The sequence below is a fragment of the Lithobates pipiens genome, unplaced genomic scaffold (assembly GCF_037356315.1).
Source record: "Lithobates pipiens isolate NorthernLeopardFrog02 unplaced genomic scaffold, aLitPip1_a1.2 Scaffold_8, whole genome shotgun sequence".
NCBI classification, from domain to species: domain Eukaryota; kingdom Metazoa; phylum Chordata; class Amphibia; order Anura; family Ranidae; genus Lithobates; species Lithobates pipiens.
Window position 1 is genome coordinate 119239773 of NW_027507903.1, and position 23451 is coordinate 119263223.

General features: G+C 43.2%; 1 protein-coding gene across 2 annotated transcripts in view; it reads left to right on the forward strand.

The window, feature by feature from the left end:
• LACTB (lactamase beta) overlaps positions 1-23451 on the forward strand; it is a 92118-nt gene that overhangs the window by 31788 nt on the left and 36879 nt on the right. The window contains exons 2-4 of one of the 2 annotated variants that reach the window (XM_077472069.1): positions 5208-5274; positions 11815-12005; positions 15159-15477. In XM_077472069.1, the coding sequence (XP_077328195.1) occupies positions 5208-5274; positions 11815-12005; positions 15159-15477 (577 nt within the window). The remainder of the gene's footprint in view (positions 1-5207; positions 5275-11814; positions 12006-15158; positions 15478-23451) is intronic. The other variant, XM_077472070.1, reaches the window with a different exon arrangement.

The window sequence follows — 23451 nt, forward strand, 5'->3', positions numbered from 1 at the left end:
ACCTTTTTTCTGAGTCGGAGCGACTCGAGTCGCTCCGACTCAGAAAAAAGGTTCCATTGTACAGAACGGGGGCGACTTGTCAGATCGAGGTGAGGCAAGTCGTGTCGCCTCGCATCGCCCGCAGTGTGAACCGGCTCTTAATGTGTAGTTACTTTAAAATGATAAAAAAGCTTTGTTTTATTTTCATTTTTTTAATCACAAACCAGCTATACTTGATTTCCCTGTGTAATGGTTTTGCACAGAGCAGCTCCAATCCTCCTCTTTTTTTGGGTCCCCCACCGGTGCTCCTGGCTTCTCCCCCCTTGAGCACTGCCCCCAGAGAAAGTCCCTTTTACCCTTGCTTTCGAGTTGCTACTGTATGCCTTTTGGCCTCTTTCACATGGCTGATCCTTTCAGGTCTGCCTGTCAGTTTTTCAAGCAGACCTGAACGGATGCTCCATAGAGGTCTATGGAGCGTCGGATGTCAGCTGTGACATGTGCGCTGACATCTGACCCGCTCCCATCCGAAAAAGTGTGAAGGAGGAAAAACCTACTTTTCCATCCGTCATTGGTTTGAGTGACGATGGACTGTGCGGTCCGGTCCGTCGTCATCTGATCCCCCTAGGGGAGAGCGGCGCGCCGACAGGTCCGTCCCTGCACGGAGTGCAGAGACAGACCTGTCATCTTCCTGCTCAGGGTGAATCAACAAACTAACAGAAAAAGTCAATGTGCATAACTATTCACCCCCCCCCCCCCCCCCAAAGTCAATACTATGTTAAGCCACTTTATGTGGCTATCACAGCTCCAAGTTGCTTTGGATATGTCTCTGAAATTGCCACATTTTACCACTGGGATTTTTACCCATTCCTCTTGCAAAACTGCTCCAGCTACTTCAGGTTTGAAGGTTTGCGCTTGTGAATAGCAATCTTTAAGTCTGACCACATATTTTCTATTGGATTGAGGTCTGGGCTTTGACTTGGTCATTCTAACACATTTACATGTTTCCCCTTAAACCACTCAAGTGTTGCTTTAGCAGTGTGTTTGGGGTCATTGTCCTGCTGGAAGGTGAACCTCCATCCTAGCCTCAAATCACACAAAGTGGTATAGGTTTTGCTCAAGAATATCCCTGTATTTAGCACCATCCATCTTTCCCTCAACTCTGACCAGTTTCCCAGTCCTGACTGCTGAAAAACATCCCCACAGCATGATGCTGCCATCACCATGGTCTTCTTTGGGTGATGTGATGGGTTTGTGTCAGACATATGCCGCGTACACACGAGCGGACTTTTCAACATCCAAAGTCCGACGGACTGATTCCGTCAGACTATTCGATCGTGTGTGGGCTGCAACGGACTTTTGATTTGCCAAAGTCTGACGGACTTTAGAATATGGAACATGCTTCAAATTTTTCCGACGGAACTCCGCCAGACCCGGTCCCTCCGAAAAATTCGCTCGTGTGTATGCTATTCCGACGGACTAAAACCGACGCTAGGGCAGCTATTGGCTACTGGCTATGAACTTCCTTATTCGAGTCCAGTCGTACGTCATCACGTTCGAATCCGTCGGAGTTTAGTGTGATTGTGTGTGGCCAAGTCCGCTCAGTCGAAAAGTCCATCAGAACTCTGTCGGAACTCCGGCAGAACTCCTTCGGAAGTCTGTCGGACATAAGTTCTCTCGTGTGTACGGGGCTTTAGCGTTTTCTTTGGACAAAAAGCTAAATTTTAGACTCCTTAGACCAGAGCACCTTACTCCATACATTTTGGGAGTCTCCCACATGCCTTTTCGCAAACTCAAGACGTGCCTTTTTGTTTTTTGCTGAAAGTAATGGCTTTCTTCTGGCCACTCTGCCATAAAGCCCAACTCTATGGAGCGTACAGCTTATTGTCGTCCTATATACAGATACTCCAGTCTCTGCTGTGGAACTCTGCAGCTCCTCCAGGGTTACCTTAGGTCTCTGTTTTGCCTCTCTGATTAATGCCCTCCTTGCCTGGTCCCTGAGTTTTGGTGTGGGGCCATCTCTTGGTAGGTTTGCTGTTGTGCCATGTTCTTTCTATTTGGTTATGATAGATTTGATGGTACTCCTAGGGATCATGAAAGATTTGGATATTTTTTTTTTATGACCTAACCCTGACTTGTGCTTCTCAACATCATTGTCCCTTACTTGTTTGGAGAGTTCCTTGGTCTTTGTGGCAGTGTTTGGTTAGTGGTGCCTCTTGCTTAGGTGTTGCAGCCTCTGGGGCCTTTCAAAAAGGTGTGTGTATATGTAATGACAGATCATGTGACACTTAGATTGCACACAGGTGGACATCATTTCACTAATTATGGGACTTCTGAAGGTAATTGGTTGCATCAGAGCTTTTTATGGGCTTCATAACAGAGGGGGTGAATACATACGCACATGCCAATTATTTTATGTATATATTTTTCTAATTTTACTTCACCAACTTGGACTATTGTGTTCTGGTCCATCATATATAATTTAGATTAAAAAAAAACAATGAACTAAAAGCTGTAAAAAATGTAATAAAATAGGTAAAAAGCCAGGGGGAGGGGGTGAATACTTTTGCAAGGCACTGTATCTGTGCATCACCAGACATAACCAGCTATGCCAGAAACACCAGCAGTAATATCTAAGGAAGTCCATCTGAAAGCCATTGAAAATAGGAGAGAGTGTTTCCCAGTCTCATAAGGGTTAAAAGATGAAGTGTGATTATATATTTTCGGTAAAATATTATACATTTTTTTTTTTTTTTTTAGATGTACCTATAAAAGAGTAGATCATCCTTGTACAAATAATCCTACATATGCACATAAATGTTTTGAAATCCTTCATTGTGTGTATAGTTTGCAGTTATATATGGGCATGGGGGTAATCATATTTGCTCAGTATGTTTTTTACTGCTGTTTTTTCAGTTTAACAACTTTTGAGATAAGATATCAGCAGCATGGGAAACGGATTGTTTTCAGTGTGTTGGCCCACTCATGGAAATGCATTGTGGTAAGCCACACATTCCCTTTATGCCAGAAATTTGTCCATTTCCCTTAAATGAGAAGTATAGCCAAAGCTCCTTTGGCTGTATTACTCCTGGGGATCACAGGAGTGCAGTTGGTTTTGCACTCCTGTGACCCATTTTCAGCTGACAGTGGGCTGAAATCCACTGTCGGCTAATGTCACTTAGCTGGTCCAGGCTCTGGGAAAGCTCCTGACTTTACAATCGGGATCCACCCAGATGCCTGGACAGGCAGCTGGCTCAGCCTCTCAGCGAGTCGCAGGGAGACTGAGCTAGCCATTCCCTCCCCCTCCAGTCTGGTATGCTAGTTAGCGCTAGAGGAGCAAAGAGCCGAAGTCTGACAGTCACTGCCTCTCTGCTCGCTGAAGACTAAGAACTGAGCGCAATCAGCAATCTTTTAACACTCAGTTCTCAGTGTTATGCCGGCCATACATGGTGAAAATTTGCTTGATTCCCCCATCAACACAGACAATGTTGACAGGGTGAATTCCTCCTCCTGAGTCATTGTATTCTACCGGCGGGGACAGCTTCCCAGAAGACAGCGATTATTGCTAGTGGCTATACCAGCCACTAGTGTTAATCACATGTAAGATCCGACAGGCTGGTTGTACTCAAGCTGATTGATCAGTCGATCAGCTTGGTACATTCAGCCTGCCCATATGTGGTTCAAATATATCGGCGGAACTGATTCAGCAGGAACTGGCTGAGATTCGAACTGTCTATGACCGACCTTAGAAGCAGTGGGGACAGATGCAGCATCGGATTGATGCTGTAACCACTTACTTCTCTTTCAAACTTTACAAGTTTCATTTATGATATCACTGACAACAATACAGTATACTTTTCGCTTTTTAGCAGTTGTAAACACCAGGGACCACTGTGATAGGCTGTCACAATGATCAGAAAACAAAAAGCAGAGTGCGATGGAAATGCAGCTTTTTATATTTGACTCTTAGTGCAATAAATTCATCATGTTACTTATCTAAAGGCTAATACGTTTTCATGCGATTTCCATCGTGCGCTGCTTTTTGTTTTCTGTATCCTGATATCCATTTTTCCAGTGGTTGGTAGCCGCACTGGAACTTAGTTTACTTTATATTTTTCAGGTTGTATATGCCAATGCACATGAGTAATAGTTTGTAGAGCTAATATGAACTGTATATATGTCACAATGATCATGTGATCAGGAGCCCATCCTACCAGCTCTTGATTGTTGCCGTGTGACCAGGAGCTTTCAGTGACAACACAGTGCTGGGGGCATGCAATTAACAACTATTTGCTCCTCCTTTATCTTTCTCCTCCTCTTGTGGAAATAACAGTTATAAGATGACAGTTCTCTCATGATGTGGGTACCTTTGCTGAAAAAGGACTTACTAAAGTAGGGGTCTCCAAAATATGGCCCTGCAATTGTTTAGACCCTTTTCACACTGGGGCGTTTTTCAGGTGCTTTAGCATTAAAAAAGCGCATGTATAACGCCTGAAAGAAGCCTCATCTGTAATCCCAATGTGAAAGCCTGAGTGCTTTCACACTGAAACCCCTTTCACACTATGGCGTTTTTCAGGTGCTTTAGCGTTAAAATAAGTGCCTGAAAGAAGCCTCAACTGCAATCCCAATGTAAAAGCCCGAGTGCTTTCACAGTGAGGCGCTGCGCTGGCAGAGCGTCAAAAAAAAGTCCTGCAAGCAGCTTCTTTGCAGCGCTTTTGGAGTGGTGAATACAACGCTCCTAAAGCGACCCTTCCCATTGAAATCAATGGGAAGCGCCTGCAAAGCGATTTTTTTGCAGTAGCGCTTTGTGGGTGCTTTTAACCCTTTATTTGGCCACTAGCAGGGGTTAAAAGCGCCCCAATAGCGCTCAAAAAATGCTAGTAAAGCGATGCTAGTTTAAGCGGAGATTTACGAACCTTTTTTTCAGGCGCTGGAAGTGTGAAAGGGCTCTTAAAGCGCTTGGGCTTTCACATTGGGATTGCAGATGAGGCTTCTTTCAATCGCTTTACAGGCACCTGAAAAACGTCCCAGTGTGAAAGGAGTCTTGGGAACTACAATTCCCGTCATGTCTGTGAATGTCAGAGTTTTACAATGCCTCATGGGACATGTAGTTCTGCAACAGCTGGAGTGCCGTAGTTTGAGATCCCTGTGCTATAAGGATAAGTGCTATAAGGATACTTTTTTGTTTTGTAACTTTATGCTGATTTTTTTTTTATTTTTTTTTAATGTAGGATGAGGTGGGATCTCCAGGAATAGTGGTGGGTGTGTCTGTGGATGGTGAAACTGTTTGGACAGAAGGTAAGCGTGTCTGGAATACTACTTTTAATTCATGAATGTAAGAGGCGATAGTCTGGAGACAAATCCCTTTGTGTGCACAAAACACAATTTCAATAGCGTTTTCTGTTATGAAAACTAACTGCTTCAAAAATAAACTACACAAAGCTTATTTGTTTTCATGCTGGTGTATCATAGAACCTCAGACAAAGATAATTTGCACTTGCAATATCTAATATTTCATATTTAGTTTGGTTGCAAAAATGTGCCATTGTCCTGATCAGATATTTATGTTGTCAGTGTAAATACGTATAAAATGTTATAATGTTTTTTTGTTTATTTTCCCCAGCCAGTGACATCATGCCTAATATACATTCAATGTATTTTTCTTTGAAAGAAAAGTCATGTATGAAAGACATTCTGGTGACTGAGACAATGGAGTTGATTTACTAAAGGAGTAGAGCGTGGTTATACTTTGGAAGAGCTTTTTCTCTGGCCAATCATTATACAAATTTCTTGTTCAATTTACCTTTTAACTATGCAGTGCAAGGGCCTACCTGATTACATTCAAATTGAAAGTGTTTAGGTTTGACCTCATATTATATGGTTTTGGTAAATAGGGAAATGCTACAAAAAAATGTATAATGTATGGCCAGCCTTAGGCCTCATGCACACGAGAAGCAGGTGAAAACTCTGCTCAAAAAAAGCTGAAACGCGCGTTTAGAAACGCGCGTTTTGCCGCGTTTGCATGCCGCGTTTAGCCGCGTTTGCGTTTATAAGCGTTTATAAAGATAACATCATGTAGACCCTGCCCAAGCTCTCAAAGCATGTTTTTTTTAACTATTTCTGCTATTTTGATCAGAGTGAGCAGCAGCAGCAGCATAGAGAGCAGTTGTACACTTGCATTTGCCTCTCTTTCTGTGGTATATATTTTGAAATGGATCCCATATTGAATATATGTCAGGAAATGCTCCTGATTTTGCACTTGATGAGACAGCAACGTCGTCGCAAATTTTGTGAGAGGTCCAGAGTCAGAGCTCATCGATATTGGACCCATCCGTTGATGGGACAGCGAATGTCTGTTGGATATTTCACAAACATGTATGTGCAGCTGCGTACCTACCCCGACAAGTTTTTTTAATTTTAGCCGGATGTCCATTGTCACATTTGATCTGCTCTTAGAAAAAGTACGACCTGGTCTGACATTCATGGACACCAATATGAGAAACAGTGTGTCACCAGAGGAACGTCTGTTGGTAACGATCAGGTATGTGTATATATTTCTAAAATATGTTTATCTATAGATGTACAGATACATTTTTTTCTCTGTCCTTTATTTTAAAAAAAATTATGTCTATTTATAGGAAATTATCCAATTTTTTAAAATATCTAAAATTTTCTTGTGGCAATTTTTAACATGTTTTCATTATTTCTAATATAAAACAATATTAAAATAGTTAATTTTTTTTTTTTTATCTTAATATATGTTTTTATTAATTTTTTCTAGTTTCAAATTGTTTTATTTAAAAGCAAATCTTTGTTAATTAGATTTTTTATAATTGTTTTAAATTTATTTGGCCAATTTTTTTATATATTTTTAACATGTTAAAAATTGCCACAAGAAAATTTTCGATATTTTAAAAAATTGGATAATTTGCTATAAATAGACATTATTTTTTTTAAAATAAAGGACAGAGAAAAAAATTCATCTGTCCATCTATAGATAAATATATTTTATAAATATATACACATACCTGATCGTTGCCAACAGCAGTTCCTCTGGTGACACACTGTTTCTCATATTGGTGTCAACGAATGTCAGACCAGGTTGTACTTTTTCTAAGAGCAGATCAAATGTGACAATGGACATCCAGCTAAAATTAAAAAACTTGTCAGGGTAGGTACACAGCTGCACATACATGTTTTATATTTTTATCGTGAAATATGTATTGATTATTATATTTTAATTCTTTGCTGCTGTATATGGTAGTATAATATTTTTTAATGCCTTATTAAAATATCCAGAATCCTAACACTAACCCTACCCCTAACAGCTAACCCTATCCCTTACACTAACCCTAAACAACCCTAACCCTAATCCAACCCTTAATCCTAAACAATAACCCTAACCCTAACGGATAACCACTTACCATAACACCCAACCCTAATGACCAAATTACATTGCCGCAGATGGTCACAGTTGACTTTGAGGCCATGTATCTCTGATGCAGAAAAGTGCATGACATAACATTGGGGTTCCTGGCAATAAGTGGCCCCAAGATATGGGCCCCCAAAGTCGGGTCATAAAATGTCATTCTCAGATCATATTTCTGAGTTTTCTGGTCCAAAAAATTGGGTTCCTTTATAAACGCGGGTGCCGCGTTTAGCCGCGTTTTGCGTCTGAAACGTGGAAATTTTTGCGTCTGAACCCATTTTTTTGCTTCTGGAAAAACAAGGTTAAACGCAACTGCATAAAAACGGCAAAAAACGAGACTGTGTGCATGGACACATAGGATAACATTGAATGAGTTCAGGGGCAGTTGAAAAAAGTGTCCAACTGCATCTGAACACGCGTTTAACTGCGTCTCGTGTGCATGAGGCCTTAGCTTAGTGAATGTGGTAATATTTCACTTTGCAAAGAATACCCAAGTATATGCAAGGAAAAAACAAACAAACAGGATTTTTGTTTGCATGCAAGCAATAGCTTTGGTCTCGTAATTTGATCTGAGCATGCGTGGCACTTTGTCCGATCAGAATTCTCTACAAACGATTGGATAAAGTCCGATCGGATCATGTTGTCGGAAAATTTTATATCCAGCTCTCAAACTTTGTTGCTCGGACATTCCGATGGAAAAAGTCAGATGGAGCCCACGCACGGTCGGATTATCCGACAAGATGGTCCAATCGGACATTTTCCGTCGGAATTTCGGACCGTGTGTACAAGGGCATAGAGTAATGGGCTGGTTCTGCCTAAGGCTGTCACTGATTTTGAAAAAGCAAGTCAGAAATTCTGATCGACTTTTAGTGACTCAAAAAGTATTGAAGCCTGTGGATTAACATGGAAGTTAGGGAACTTGCATTTTCAGAATCAGTGATCATCAGCTGCATTTACATAATTTTCTCAATACAGATTTCCTGTACACTAATATATATTTATACACCCAACCTTTTGTTTTATCATAACCTCAAATACTATTTTTGTAGGTGCAGTTTTAGAGGGTGTTTGATCCCAGTAACTGGATTGTCATTTGACATCTTTGACCTTTGGGGATCATACAAGATAAACCAGAGGCTGCTGGCCTTTGTCACTAATTTACATGACAAATGCTTTTTGTGGCTTGGCATTAGGTTAACCACTTACAGACCGGACCATTTTGCTGGCTTAAAACCAGACCACTTTTTGCGATTCGGCACTGCGTCGCTTTAACTGACAATTGTGTGGTCGTGCAACGAGGCTCCCAAACAAAATTGACGTCCTTTTTTTCCCACAAATGGCGCTTTCTTTTGGTGGTATTTGATCACCCCTGGGGTTAACCAGGGGGTGGCAGTGTAGGGGTTAAGTGTTCCTAGGGGTGTGTTACTGACTGTGGGGGGGCTGGGCTTTGTTTTAGTGAACACTGATCTCTGCTCCAATCACGTGGAGCAGAGATCAGCGTCACTTGTTGCTAGGCAGAACGGGGAGATGCTGTTTACAATGGCATCTCCTCGCTCAGCCGCCCTTTGAGACGATCGCGGGCATGCCTGCGGCGATCGAGTCCACGGGACCCGTGATCGGACTCACGGGGGTCCCGACCGGCATGCGAGCGCTCCACCTGCGGTGTGCTCGTGATGGCAGGGCGGCATTTAAAATTGGACGTACCTGTACGCCAATATGCCTGCCCGTGCCATTCTGCCGATGTATATCGGCGTGCGCCGGTCAGGGAAGTGGTTTAAGCCTAGTACAAACAGGTCGAATGTTGTGCAGAAATTGGCCAGTGTGTACTGCAGCTGGTCTGTGGAGGACTGTGGTAGCTCATTGATTCCACCTGTCAGAATGTATCGGCTTCCACCTATGAGGTATGAGGAAGCAGAAACACTGACAGGTCTGCAGTGGGCCTGAATGCCATCAGCAATCTGCTAATTGCTGGTGCAATACTTTACAGGCTCCTGCAAAAAAAATAATGAATGCATGTTTTTTTTTTTTACCTGCAAAAAATGAGCATTTTATAAAAAAATTTTTTTTTTTTTTTTGTGAACTTATCCTTTTAGAGCGTTATCACATGATACAGACATTTTAGCAGTCATTTTGCTGCATCTCCCTTTAGTATTATCAATGGATGGAGGAGATTACGCATTACTATGATTTGACATCTGCAGAACAATTTATTTTATTATTTGTTGTGTTCTTCTGCACTGGTAAGGCAGAGTGAATATACACATACAGTATCTCACAAAAGTGAGTACACCTCTCACACTTTTGTAAATATTTCATTATACCTTTTTATGTGACAACACTGAAGAAATTACACTTTGCTACAATGTAAAATTTGCTGTTCCCACAAAATAACTCAACACACAGCCATTAATGTCTAAACCGCTGGCAACAAAAGTGAGTACACCCCTAAGTGAAAATGTCCAAATTGGGAACCATGAATGCCAACATGTACTGTGATATACTGAAGCAGAGCATGTTTCCCTCCCATCAGAGACTGGGCAGCAGGGCGGTATTCCAACATGATAACAACCCCAAACACACCTCCAAGACTACCACTGCCTTGCTAAAAAAAAGCTCAGGGTAAAAGTGGTGGACTGGCCAAGCATGTCCCCAGACCTAAACCCTATTGAGCATCTGTGGGGCATTCTCAAATGGAAGGTGAAGGAGCGCAGGGTCTCTAACATCCACCAGCTCTGTGATGTCATCATGGAAGAGTGGAAGAGGACTCCAGTGGCAACCTGCCTGTGAAGCTCTGGTGAACTTCATGCCCAGGGGGGTTAAGGCAGTGCTGGGAAATAATGGTGGCCACACACAATTTTGAAACTTTGGGCCCAGTTTGGACATTTTCACTTAGGGGTGTACTCACTTTTGTTGCCGGCGGTTTAGACATTAATGGCTGTGTGTGTTGAGTTATTTTGAGGGGACAGCAAATTTACACTGTTATACAAGCTGCACACTCACTACTTTAAAATGTAGAAAAGTGTAATTTCTTCAGTGTTGTCACATAAAAAGATATAATAAAATATTTACAAAAATGTGAGGAGTGTAATTTTGTGAGATACTGTATATGGCACATACATACTGTACGTTCACAAATATGCTGATACACCTTCACACATACCGTACATTCATTATCTAGATTTATACACACATATATGCTCTTGTACTGTGTATGCAGTCAAACACACACATCGCAGCATCACAGCCTCTTCACTGGGTGTGAGCAGAGTAGATGGGGGGGGGGGGGGGTACTCAATTTACTGCTTCTGTTGCAGTCAGAAATTTAGCATGATGGGGCCTTCCCTGCTACATCATAGCATGGCTTCCTCCCTCCCCAGGACACAAAAGAATGCACCTTAAAGCATTTGTTAACCCCCCCCCCCCCCCCCCCAAAATAAAAGTAGATTCCGGTCCCTTAAAGCAGATTACACAGCACAGTGCTTGTGCTATGTAATCTGCCCCAACTAAACTGTAAAAAAAACAAAACCTAAACCAACCACTTCCTGTGTGCCCTCTCTAAACAGACCACGATAACCAGGGCAGCTCCACCCTGATCATCATGGGATCACCATGGTCAAAGTGCCTCCCTTCTTGATAGGCTGCTCTCCTCCCCCTCCTTCCTGCTTGTCAGTGCCCTCTCTGTCTGTCTCCGGCCCCGTCCCTCCCGCCGCTATTGTTGTAATAATAAAATATTAAATTTGTCACTGCCAGCCACTCTATTAGAGGCTGGCATAGAACACTGTGTAAGTTGTATTTAAAAAAGAGCAGTGTTTATACTGAATTTCAGCTGTCTTCAGGCCGGACACGTGACTCTCAGCTGCTTTCCAGCTCCGATGGATGGCTTCTGTGGAGGAGACAAGAGGTCACGTGATCCTCCCTCTGATGTCAGAGGGAGATCATGGCCCCTCCCGCAGAAGACATCCATCAGAGCTGGAAAGTGGTCATGAGTGATGTGACCGGCTTGAAGGCAACTGAAATTCAGTGTTTACACTGCTCATTTTTAAATACAACTTGGAGGCTGGCATAGCACACTGTAATAGAGGGGCTGGTCTTTTAATATTGCCTTAACAAACACTTTAATGTATCACTACGCATAGCTAATACAGCCAGGTGTCTGCTGTAGGAAATAATCACCATGTTGCTTGCACTTACTTGCACCACTCCTAATGTCTGCAGCATCTTTCAATATTGATGACCCTCAAAAGTGTTCCTGTAGCCCCAAAAGAGGTCATGACTTATGGGATACAAACATTGCACTTATGACATTCTAAAGGTCCTTCACTAGTGATCTAAGAGGTCACGATTAGATGATTTATAAAAATCGATAAAATAACATACATTGCATTGCACCTTGTACTCTGTTCCCATAGGGCTTGGGTTTGCTGATGTGGAGAACCGGATTCCGTGTTCAGCAGACAGTGTCATGCGTGTAGCCAGTATCAGCAAGTCTTTTACTATGACGGCAGTGGCCAAGCTTTGGGAAGAGGGTCGGCTAGATCTAGACGCACCAGTGCAGAAGTATGTACCGGAGTTCCCAGAAAAGGAGTTTGAAGGTGAAAAGGTGTGAAAAGTCACAAGGATTTATTCTCATTGCAATAATGTTGCAGCTTCTCAACTGCCTAATTTTTGCCAGTCAATCATATTTTTTATAGGGCAGAAGTATATTTTAATATAGGAATATCATATACATTATATTGAAATGGTTATACTGATAGGTAACAAGACTCTGCTTTGCTCAATTGACCTCTTAAATGAGTCTCTTAAAAGAACAATCCCATTTTTGTCTTTTGTAAATTTTCAGCATGTTCTCCTTCTATTCTTTTGTTCAATTTGGGTCTGGAGTCAAACCCTGTGTAAGCTTGTAAGGTCTGTGTTGGGCGACAATAAAGCAAATTTTATGAAGACAAATCCTCTCGGAGGTTTTTATGACCCCCCCCCCCAACCCCCCCCCCCCCCTACATATGTACAGTGTGTGTGTGTGTGTGTGTGTGTGTGTGTGTGTGTGTGTGTGTGTTACAATCACAGATAGTCCACCACCTCATCTGCTGAAGCCGGATGAAAATTTCTTTATCTTCCTTTATACGTTTTTAGATTCCAGTTGGGATGTTTCTAAAACTGTTGTGGCGGAGCACCCGCGTTGGGCTTGTCACCATAGCCTGTTTCCTTAAAACAGTTTTATGATTTAGGCTACAGGATGCCCCCACCATGCCCGGGGACGGAGTTCACCCCATCAAGTATTCGGGGATACCTCACGCCCCTCGACCACAGAGGGGCAACACCCACCCAACCAGATTTTTTATTTTTTGCATATTTGTTACACTGTCATCAAACTCATTTTATTATTACACAAAGATAACCCGAGTAAATACAAAATGCCATTTTTAAATGATGGCCACTCTAAAACATACATTTTGCTTTGTTTGAACCATTTGGAGGTGGACTTGCTGTTGTGTTTTGGATCATTGTCCTGCATAGCAGCCCCAGACCATCAGGCTACTACCACCATGTCTGACTGTTGGTATGATCTTGTTTTGAATTGCTGTATTAGTTTTATGCCAGATTTAATGGGATGCACTCCTTCCAAAAAGTAATTTCTTTTTGTGTCTGATCAGTCCACAAAATATTTGCCTAAAAGTCTTGGGGATAATCAAGATGTTTTTTTGGTAAATATGAGATGAGCCTTTGTGTTCTTTTTGGTAAGCAGTGGCTGTGGCCTTGGAACTCTTCCATGGATGCCATTTTTGCCTAGTCTCTTTCTTATTGTTGAATCGTGATCAGTGAGGCCTGCAGTTCTTTAGCTATTGTTCTGGGTTCTTTTATGACCTCCTGGATGAGTCGTTAGTAATGGCGCCAATCAGTGACTTTTATAGCGGGACTGCGATATTGTGGCAGACAATTGAACACTAACTGACACTTTGCGGGAACCAATGAAACTAATACAGTGATCAGTTATAAAAAATATGCACTGTCACTGTACTGATGACACTGGCTGGGAAGGGGTTAAACATCTAGGGTGATCAAAGGATTAACGGTGTGCCTTGCCAGTGTTTGTGTTTACTATGTGTACTGCTTTTACTAGGGGAATTATGATCCTGCGCACAGCTGCCACCCTGTAGCAGTAAAAGTGCTACAGGGCAGTTGAACAAGCTGATTGGCTACCATGCACAGCTGCATCAGATTTTTCACTCTTCAGGTTTAGTAAATGAACCCCAGCGTGTTCCTCTGAGGCTCGGTTCACACAGGGGCGACTTGTCCAGGCGACTTCGCCGCCTGACAAGTCGCGCTCCGTTCTGTACTATGGAACCGTTCTAATAAGAGCGACTAAAGTCGCTCCGACTTAGAAAAAAGGTTCCTGTACTACTTTTGGGGCGACTTCAGGCGACTTGCATTGACTTCTATACAGAAGTCGTTTTGCAAGTCGCCGCTGAAGTCGTGTGCAGGTCGCTTCTGTGAGTCGCGCTGCAAGTCGTGCCGCCCCTGTGTGAACCGAGCCTAAGTGCTTTACTTCATCAGGGGTATGGTCAGAGCATTTAGAAAGAGTATACTCTTCTCTAAAAATGTGAATGTTTAGTTCATGATGAATAGAAAACTGTGAAAAACCCTTGGCGTTCCCCTTTCTTTGATGATGGAACGTAGTATAAGCTTGCCAGTAGTCTTTGATACAGAGGACAAAAGGTTAAATCCTGTGTGTGCTTTATTGTTGTACCTCACCGGTGGAGATTTTCCCCTTGTTTCCTTTCTAGATATAGCATAGGGCATTTCTGTAATTTACACTTCCTACTTCCTTCTGCTAGACAAATGCTAGATATTTTCTTTTTACCTGTCACACTCTACACTTGGGGCTATTTTTCTTCATTGCTGGAAAGCAAGGCCACACTTTCAGTTCATTATGTGGAACCTTTTTCCTCCATGGTGTGTCATTCATGCAATGAGCTGTAATGCAACCAACCAAAGATCACTTTTCTTTAGACCTCTTTCACACGGGGACGTTTTTCAGGCGCTTTTGGGCTAAAAATGGTCCCTGAAAAACACCTCCCCTGCTGCCCCAGTGTGAAAGCCAGAGTGCTTTTACACTGGGGAGCTGCGCTGGCAGGTTAAAAAAAATGTCCTGCAAGCAGCATCTTTGGGGTGGTGTATACACCACTCCTGCCCATTGAAATGAATGGGCACCGCTGCTGAAGTGCCTGCAAAACGCCTCCACAGCGGCCATATAACCCGAATAGCGCAGCTAAAATGATGGTAAAGCGCCGCTAAAACTAGCAGCGTTTTATCGTCAATGCCCACCCCAGTGCAAAAGGGGTCTTAGGGGGTTATTTACTAAAAGAAAATCTACTTTGCACTGCAAGTGCACTTGAAAGTAAAGTCACTGTAGATCTGAGGGGGACATGCAAGGAAAATAAAAAAACAGCATTTTAGCTTGCACATGATTGGATGATAAAATCAGCAGAGCTTCTCCTCATTTCAGATCTACCCCTTAGATTTAGAGCGACTGCACTTCCAAGTGCACTTGCAGTGCGACGTGGATTTGCCCTTTGTAAATAACCCCCTTAGTGTTCCTGCTGTAATGTCTGAAATATGTATGATTGCCACGTGTAACTGCAGACTTGTTCTTTAAATCATTCATTAATAAGAACTACCAAGTTTGCTGCTTGTATGTCTATCTGCAGTATATAGGTTATAGTTTGTATTTACTAAATGTTGGCTTGTATTGTAGGTGGCAATAACAACAAGGTTGTTGGCCTCTCACCTAAGTGGGATCAGACACTACGACAAGGACATCCAGAAAATCAGGAAAAGAACTGCAAAAAATTCTGATGCTGCAGCTTCCCCAGAGAGCAGCACAGAGAAAGAGCGGTGTGATAATACTGGACCAAGTAAAGCAGAAGAAAAAAGCAAGACCAAGGAAGCGGGTTGCAGAAAATCCAAGAAGGCTAAAGCCCTTGAACCAGAAGAGTTTTATATCAAGGACAAATTTGACAGTGTCATAGATTCCTTGGAGCTCTTTAAAAATGATCCTTTGGTGTTTAAGCCAGGTATGTATGGTGTAATGAAGTAGCTAGCACATAAAAGCTGTTTTGTTTTTTTCTCAGTAGAACAGGATTACAGTGTCCAAATACACAAATGCACATGAAGTGTTATACGATTTTGGTGCACAATACTGTAGCATTTATGCTCATATTAACCACTTTCAGACCGGACCATTTTGCTGGTAAATGACCAGAGGTCTTTTTACACTTTGGCACTGCGCTGCTTTAACTGGTAATTGCGCGGTCATGCAATGTTGTACCCAAACAAAATTTGCGTCCTTTTCTTCCCACAAATAGAGCTTTCTTTTGATGGTATTTGATTGCCTCTGCGATTTTTATTTTTTGCGATATAAACGTAAAAAGACCGCAAATTTTGAAAAAAAATGATATTTTCTACTTTTTGTTATTAGAAAAATCCAATAAACTCAATTTTAGTCATACATTTAGGCCAAAATGTATTCAGCCACATGTCTTTGGTAAAAAAAAAGTCAATAATTGTATATTTATTGGTTTGCGCAAAAGTTGTCACATCTACAAACTAAGGTACGTTTTCTGGAATTTACGCAGCTTTTAGTTTACGACTGCCTATCTCATTTCTTGAGGTGCTAAAATGGCAGGGCAGTACAAAACCCCCCCAAATGACCCCATTTTGGAAAGTAGACCCCCTAAGGAAATTGATAAGAGGCATGTTGAGCCCATTGAATATTTTATTTTTTTGCCTCAAGCGATTGAATAATGACAAAAAAAAAATTTTTTTTTTTTTTTTACACAAAGTTGTCACTAAATGATATATTGCTCACACATGCTATGGGCGTATGTGAAATGACACCCCAAAATAAATTCTGCTGCTTCTCCTGAGTACGGGGATACCACATATGTGGGACTTTTTGGGAGCCTAGCCGCGTACGGGGCCCCGAAAACCAAGCACCGCCTTCAGGCTTTCTAAGGGCGTAAATTTTTGAGTTCACTTCTCACTACCTATTACAGTTTTGAAGGCCATAAAATGCCAAGATGGCACAAAACCCCCACAAATGACCCCATTTTAGAAAGTAGACACCCCAAGCTATTTGCTGAGAGGCATGTTGAGTTCATGGAATATTTTATATTTTGCCACAAGTTGCGGGAAAATTACAAACTTTTTTTTTTTTTTTTTTTTTTCACAAAGTTGTCACTAAATGATATATTGCTCACACATGCCATGGGCATATGTGAAATGACACCCCAAAATAAATTCTGCTGCTTCTCCTGAGTACGGGGATACCACATATGTGGGACTTTTTGGGAGCCTAGCCGCGTACGGGGCCCCGAAAACCAAGCACCGCCTTCAGGCTTTCTAAGGGCGTAAATATTTGACTTCACTCCTCACTACCTATTACAGTTTTGAAGGCCATAAAATGCCAAGATGGCACAAAACCCCCACAAATGACCCCATTTTAGAAAGTAGACACCCCAAGCTATTTGCTGAGAGGCATGTTGAGTCCATGGAATATTTTATATTTTGCCACAAGTTGCGGGAAAATTACAAACTTTTTTTTTTTTTTTTTTTTTTTCACAAAGTTGTCACTAAATGATATATTGCTCACGCATGCCATGGGCATATGTGAAATGACACCCCAAAATAAATTCTGCTGCTTCTCCTGAGTACGGGGATACCACATATGTGGGACTTTTTGGGAGCCTAGCCGCGTACGGGGCCCCGAAAACCAAGCACCGCCTTCAGGCTTTCTAAGGGCGTTACAGTTTTGAAGGCCATAAAATGCCAAGATGGCACAAACCCCCCCCAAATGACCCCATTTTGGAAAGTAGACACCCCTAAATTTAGGGGTACACTAGTGAGACTAGGTAATAAATGGCGGGTGCCCTGAAACTATAAAAAAATAACTAACCAACCAGCGTCACCTGTAACAGTTATATGGTGATCACTGGTGAAAGGGTTAACTAGGGGGCAATCAGGGGGCTTTATGCGGTAGTATATGGGGGTCCCTGGCGCTATAAAAAGCTGCGGCGAACCTAAATACCTACTTGCCTAACTAGCGTCACCTGTGACACTAATACAGCGATCAGAAAAACGATCGCTTATTAGGCTGGGTTCACACTGGAGCGATGCGGGAACGCCACGAATGCGCGGCGGGTTCCCGCATCGCATGCCTCCCGGCGGCAGTTCACACTGCCCTATGCGAACTGCTGGGAGTGTCAGTGAAATGTTACTGACACCCCCAGATCAGTTCGCATATCGCAGTGCGATCTGCAAACTCGGATCGCATGGTGTGAACACCCATGCGATCCGATTCTGCTGCGGGCCAAAAAAAGGGTCCCGTGCGAATTTGCGGCGGGTGCGGCGGGTGTGGCGGGTGCGGCGAATGGCTGAACTCGAATCGCACAGAGATCGGATGTGATTTGCACTGCAGTGCGAATCACATCCGTTCTCAAACCGCTGCAATCTGAACCCAGCCTTAGTGACACTGGCGACGGGGGGTGATCACGGGGTTAAACCTTTATTGGGGGGGTTAGGGGGGTACCTTAGAACTAAAGGGGGCTAACCCTAACTGCCCTAACAGTTATTAGTCACAAATGACACCCGCCGGGTGATCAGGGGGTTAAACCTTTATTAGGTAATAAATGGCGGGTGCCCTGAAACTATAAAAAAATAACTAACCAACCAGCGTCACCTGTAACAGTTATATGGTGATCACTGGTGAAAGGGTTAACTAGGGGGCAATCAGGGGGCTTTATGCGGTAGTATATGGGGGTCCCTGGCGCTATAAAAAGCTGCGGCGAACCTAAATACCTACCTGCCTAACTAGCGTCACCTGGGACACTAATACGGCGATCAGAAAAATGATCGCTTATTAGGCTGGGTTCACACTGGAGCGATGCGGAAACGCCGCGAATCCGCGGCGGGTTCCCGCATCGCATGCCTCCCGGCGGCAGTTCACACTGCCCTATGCGAACTGCTGGGAGTGTCAGTGAAATGTTACTGACACCCCCAGATCAGTTCGCATATCGCAGTGCGATCTGCAAACTCGGATCGCATGGTGTGAACACCCATGCGATCCGATTCTGCTGCGGGCCAAAAAAAGGGTCCCGTGCGAATTTGCGGCGGGTGCGGCGGGTGTGGCGGGTGCGGCGAATGGCTGAACTCGAATCGCACAGAGATCGGATGTGATTTGCACTGCAGTGCGGTGCGAATCACATTCGTTCTCATAAACCGCTGCAATGTGAACCCAGCCTTAGTGACACTGGCGACGGGGGGTGATCACGGGGTTAAACCTTTATTGGGGGGGTTAGGGGGGTACATTAGAACTAAAGGGGGCTAACTCTAACTGCCCTAACAGTTATTACAGTCACAAATGACACCAATGCAAAAAAAAAAAAAAAAAAAAAAAAAATGACATTGGTGTCACTGTGACTGGGGGGCAGGGGTAATTGGGGGGGTGATCGGGGGGTAAAGGGGGGGTGTGAGTGTGCCTGGCATGTTCTACTGTGTGTGGGATGTGTTGGTGCAACTCACTGATCCGCTCTCCTCCGTGTCGGAACGAAAAATACCGACACGGAGGAGAGAATACATCACTTCCTCTCCTGTGTTTACATTACAGGAGAGGAAGTGATGTCACCGGGGATTTCTATTCATCGGGAGCGATCGCGAGGGGGTGGCCATGAATGAATGGCCGTCCCCTCGTCCGGGATCGCTCCCGAACGAAAACCGACCGCCGCAGGCACCGGGCGGGGGCCCGATCGGGCCCCCGACCCGCGGGAGGCAAATCACGTACATGTACGTGCTTATGCCTGCCCGTGCCATTCTGCCGACGTACATCGGCGTTAGGCGGTCGGCAAGTGGTTAAATGTGTTTAATTGTGGATTTTTTGTCACCAGGGCACAAAATGTCTGCGAAGGTCATATACTGAATATACAAAAAGGCAGAAAATCACACTCTTGTAATTGAGGCAAATACACCACTATAATTGTACATTTGTGCTCATAAGTTTACATACCCTGGCAGAATTTGATTTCTTGCCCATTTTTCAGAGAATATGAAACACAAAAACTTTTCTTTCACTCATGGTTAGTGTTTGGCTGAAGCCATTTATTATCGGTCAACTGTGTTTACTCCTTTTTTTAAATCATAATGACAATTTAAACTACCCAAATGACACTGATCAAAAGTTTACATACCCTGATGATTTTGGCTTGATAACTACTGCATTGACGTTTCTGGATTCTGAGTCATGGGGAAAGCAAAATAATTGTCAAAGGATCTGTGGGAAAAGGTAGTTGAACTGTATAAAATGGGAAAGGGATATAAAAAGATATCCAAGGAATTGAGAATGGCATTGTGTTCAATCTCTAATCAAGAAGTGGAAAATGAGGGGTTCTGTTGAAACCAAACCACGGTCAGGTAGACCAACTAAAATTTCAGCCACAACTGCCAGGAAAATTGTTCGAGATGCAAAGAAAAACCCACAAACAACTTCTCTGAAAACATGTGGTGTGGCTGATTCAAGATGCACAATAAGGAGGCACTTGAAGAAAGATGGGCTGCATGGTCGAGTCGCCAGAAGAAAGCCATTACTAGGAAAATGCCACAAAGTATCCCGCTTACAATACGCCAAACAGCACAGAGACAAGCCTCAGACCTTCTGGCACAAAGTCATTTGGAGTGATGAGACCAAAATTGAGCTTTTTGGCCACAACCATAAACTCTACATTTGAAGAAAGGCAACAAGGCCTATGATGATAGGTAGACCATTCCTACTGTGAAACATGGAGGGGGATGGCTGATGTTTTGGGGATGTGTGAGCTACAAAGGCACAGGAAATTTGGTCAAAATTAATGGCAAGATGAATACAGTATGTTATCAAAAAATACTGGAAAAACATTTGCATTCATCAGCCAGGAAGCTGCACATGGGACGAACTTGGACATTCCAACATGACAATGATCCAAAACACAAGGCTAAGTTGACCTGTCATTGGCTACAGCAGAATAAAGTAAGGGTTCTGGAGTGGCCATCTCAGTCTCCTGACCTCAATATCATTGAGCCCCTCTGGGGAGATCTCAAACGTGTGGTTCATGCAAGATAGCCAAAGAATTTACAGGAACTGGAGGCTGGAGGAATGGGCAGCTTTACCATCTGAGAATATAAAGAGCCTCGTCCACAAATGCCACAAAAGACTTCATATGTCATTGATGTTAAAGGGGACAATACACAGTATTAAGAACTGGGGTATGTAAACTTTTGATCAGGATCATTTGGGTAGTTTCTGTTGTGATTATGATTTAAAAAGAGTAAACACAGTTGATTGATAATAAATGGCTTCAGCCAAACACTAACCATGAGTGAAAGAAAAGTTTTTGTGTTTATCATTCGTATTCTCTATAAAATGGCCAAGAAATCATAAATTCTGCCAGGGTATGTAAACTTATGAGCACAAATGTACAATTATAGTGGTGCATTTGCCTCAATCACAAGAGTGTTATTTCTGCCTCTTTGTTCTGCTATCTCTCCAAATCGTTTCTAAAAGGTTGTGGGACTCCAAGGGGTTTAAAGCAATGAGGGAGGAGGGCTCCAGTGCACAGCCTGTGATTAATGGCCTCAGCTTTGCATGTTTTCCTATAAGATTAGATAGGGGGGTGTCCATTACCTTTACTCAGGTGTCAGATAACACTCACCTCTCCTCTCTGAGCTGTGCAGTGTGTCAAGTCAGATCCCCCTGTCCTGACTCTGGAAGCTCAGAAATGCTGTGTAAATTCTGGACATTGAACTGATGTAGAGGAGAGAGGGCTGCAGATAAAATGGGTATTACTTGCTGTATGTAAGAGGATTTGTTTCATATTTTCATCTCTGCGTATCACCTGAGACTAGTCACTGGGTATATGAAAGGGCTTACAACCACTTTAAAGCGAAACTCTCAATTAACATTGACTATTTGTAATCCTTACGCTACTCGCATTAGTAAAGGAAGGTATATATTTGTTTTAAACTTTATTATTTTTATTTTTTTTCAGCTACTTCCTGGTTTCCATTCCTAGGCAATTGCCATAGATCCCAGGAGTCTTCAAAGGGAGGAGGGGTTTTCTTAGCTAAGCACACCCTCCTGCCTCTATTCCTGAGCTAAGGGCAGATGGGTTCCAGGAAGTAAATGATGCATGAATTATCTGACTTTACTCAAGATGGCCTTGCCCAGAAACGCTAAAGGTGTTTTTAAAAATAATTTCTCAGAAAAATAAAGCATGGAGACATGGATGGATGGGGGAGTTTACTTTAAGTATTAAAACTAAATAGTGTTTCTTTTCTTACATCAGGGGACACAGAGCCATAGTAATAACTATGTGGGTTATATCGGCGTATCAGGTGCTGGACACTGGCATGCCCCTTAAGGCGTGAACTTCCCCCATATAACCCCTCCCATTACTGGAAGTCCTCCGGTTTTTTTCGTCAGTGACTAAGGTGTTGGACACGTGTAAGGATGTGGGTACTGAGCTCCATGGGCAGTAATCCTTTGATGAGAGCCAGCCATCCTGACCGGATCCATTCTGATGTCTCCATAATGGACTAAATGAACGGTACCTGGGCCTCGTCATCCGAAGACACAAGCTTTTGCTTGTGAATGCTTTTAAAGCTGGGCCCTGGGATCCAGTACTTTTTTGGTAGTGAGGCCAATAAAAGTTTACTGGCAGGGTCTTCTTGCAGGTCCAGGATTGCAGGATTACCTGAGTGTACCCCTGTTCCTGAAGGTTTCCTTTCAAGGTCTCGGAGCCTACCGTGAAGGGCGAAGATTTTTTTTAATTTTTTTTTTATCCCTGATAAAACCTTGCGGCAACGAAAGGTAGGGGAGATTTTCTGCAAGGAATCTCTCCTTCCATGTATTGTGTTGTCATGTCATGTCTATGTGTCACCACTGGAGGCTGTATTGAGCACTCACCATTCCGAAGCTGGAAACAGCAGAAGCTTTCACTCTCCTCTCCGTTCAAGTCAGCTCAGGCCCTCAGGTATGAAGGGGGTTCTGATCACTTCCTGGGCCCCCAGATTGGTGGTTTTTGACTCCTTGAATGCCAGCCAGCTGCCTCTTTTTCTTTTTTTCTTGAAATTGCAGCCGTTTTGCCCCCCCCAGTGCCGGCGCTCACACACTTCCCTGTTGAAAGAGGAAGGGGTGGCGCGTTTTTGCGTGGGGGGCGTGGCTAAACGGCATCAGACGCCAGCCACGCGTGGAGGAAGTAATTTAAGCGATACAGGAAAAGCTGCAGTCTGGTGGTGGAGGGACAGAGCAGAGTGCTTGCTGGTCAGGTTTGGTGACACAGGCATTTCCCTTTTGTTGACAACATTGTACTGTATAGCTAGGACTAATAGCAGCTTTTGTACTGTACTATAGCCTAGCAAGTGAAACATTCTTTTGCTGGTACTGCCTCTGCTTTGTACTGTAAGCTATGAGTGACAAAGGGACCAGGAACTCCTCTAAGGTTTCGAAGGGGTTAATGGTATACAACAAACTGAAAACCCTTCCAAAAGAATGTCTTCCTCCCCTGAGAGGTACAAAGAAAAATGTGGCCAGTCAGATGAGCCGTCAAGGGTAGAACACTTCTGTCCCTGTGTATTTCATACAAACAGGTTTTTTTCTTCTGCCATTTAAAAGATTATTGCTATGATGTCTCTCCAGTAGGACTAAACATAGCAGATTCCCATCTAGTCCTCAGATTCCTTTTGTTGAGGTGCAGGAGGCTGGGTATCAGGTACATCTTCCCAAATATTGGAAGATACTTATTTTTCCTCTTCGGAGGATCCTAACAGGGAGGGAGTAGCCGCACAGGTCAGGTGTTTGTCTACTCCCTTACGTAACCCTTTTGTTGCCTGCAGCAGAGACTCCTGAGGTATCTACCCCTAATAGGGTTCATTTGAACCTCCCCCACCTGGGGATGTTTTTCCTATTCATGCATAGCTATGTATTCTGAATGGGAACATTTTTATGAAAGAAATGGGGGGGT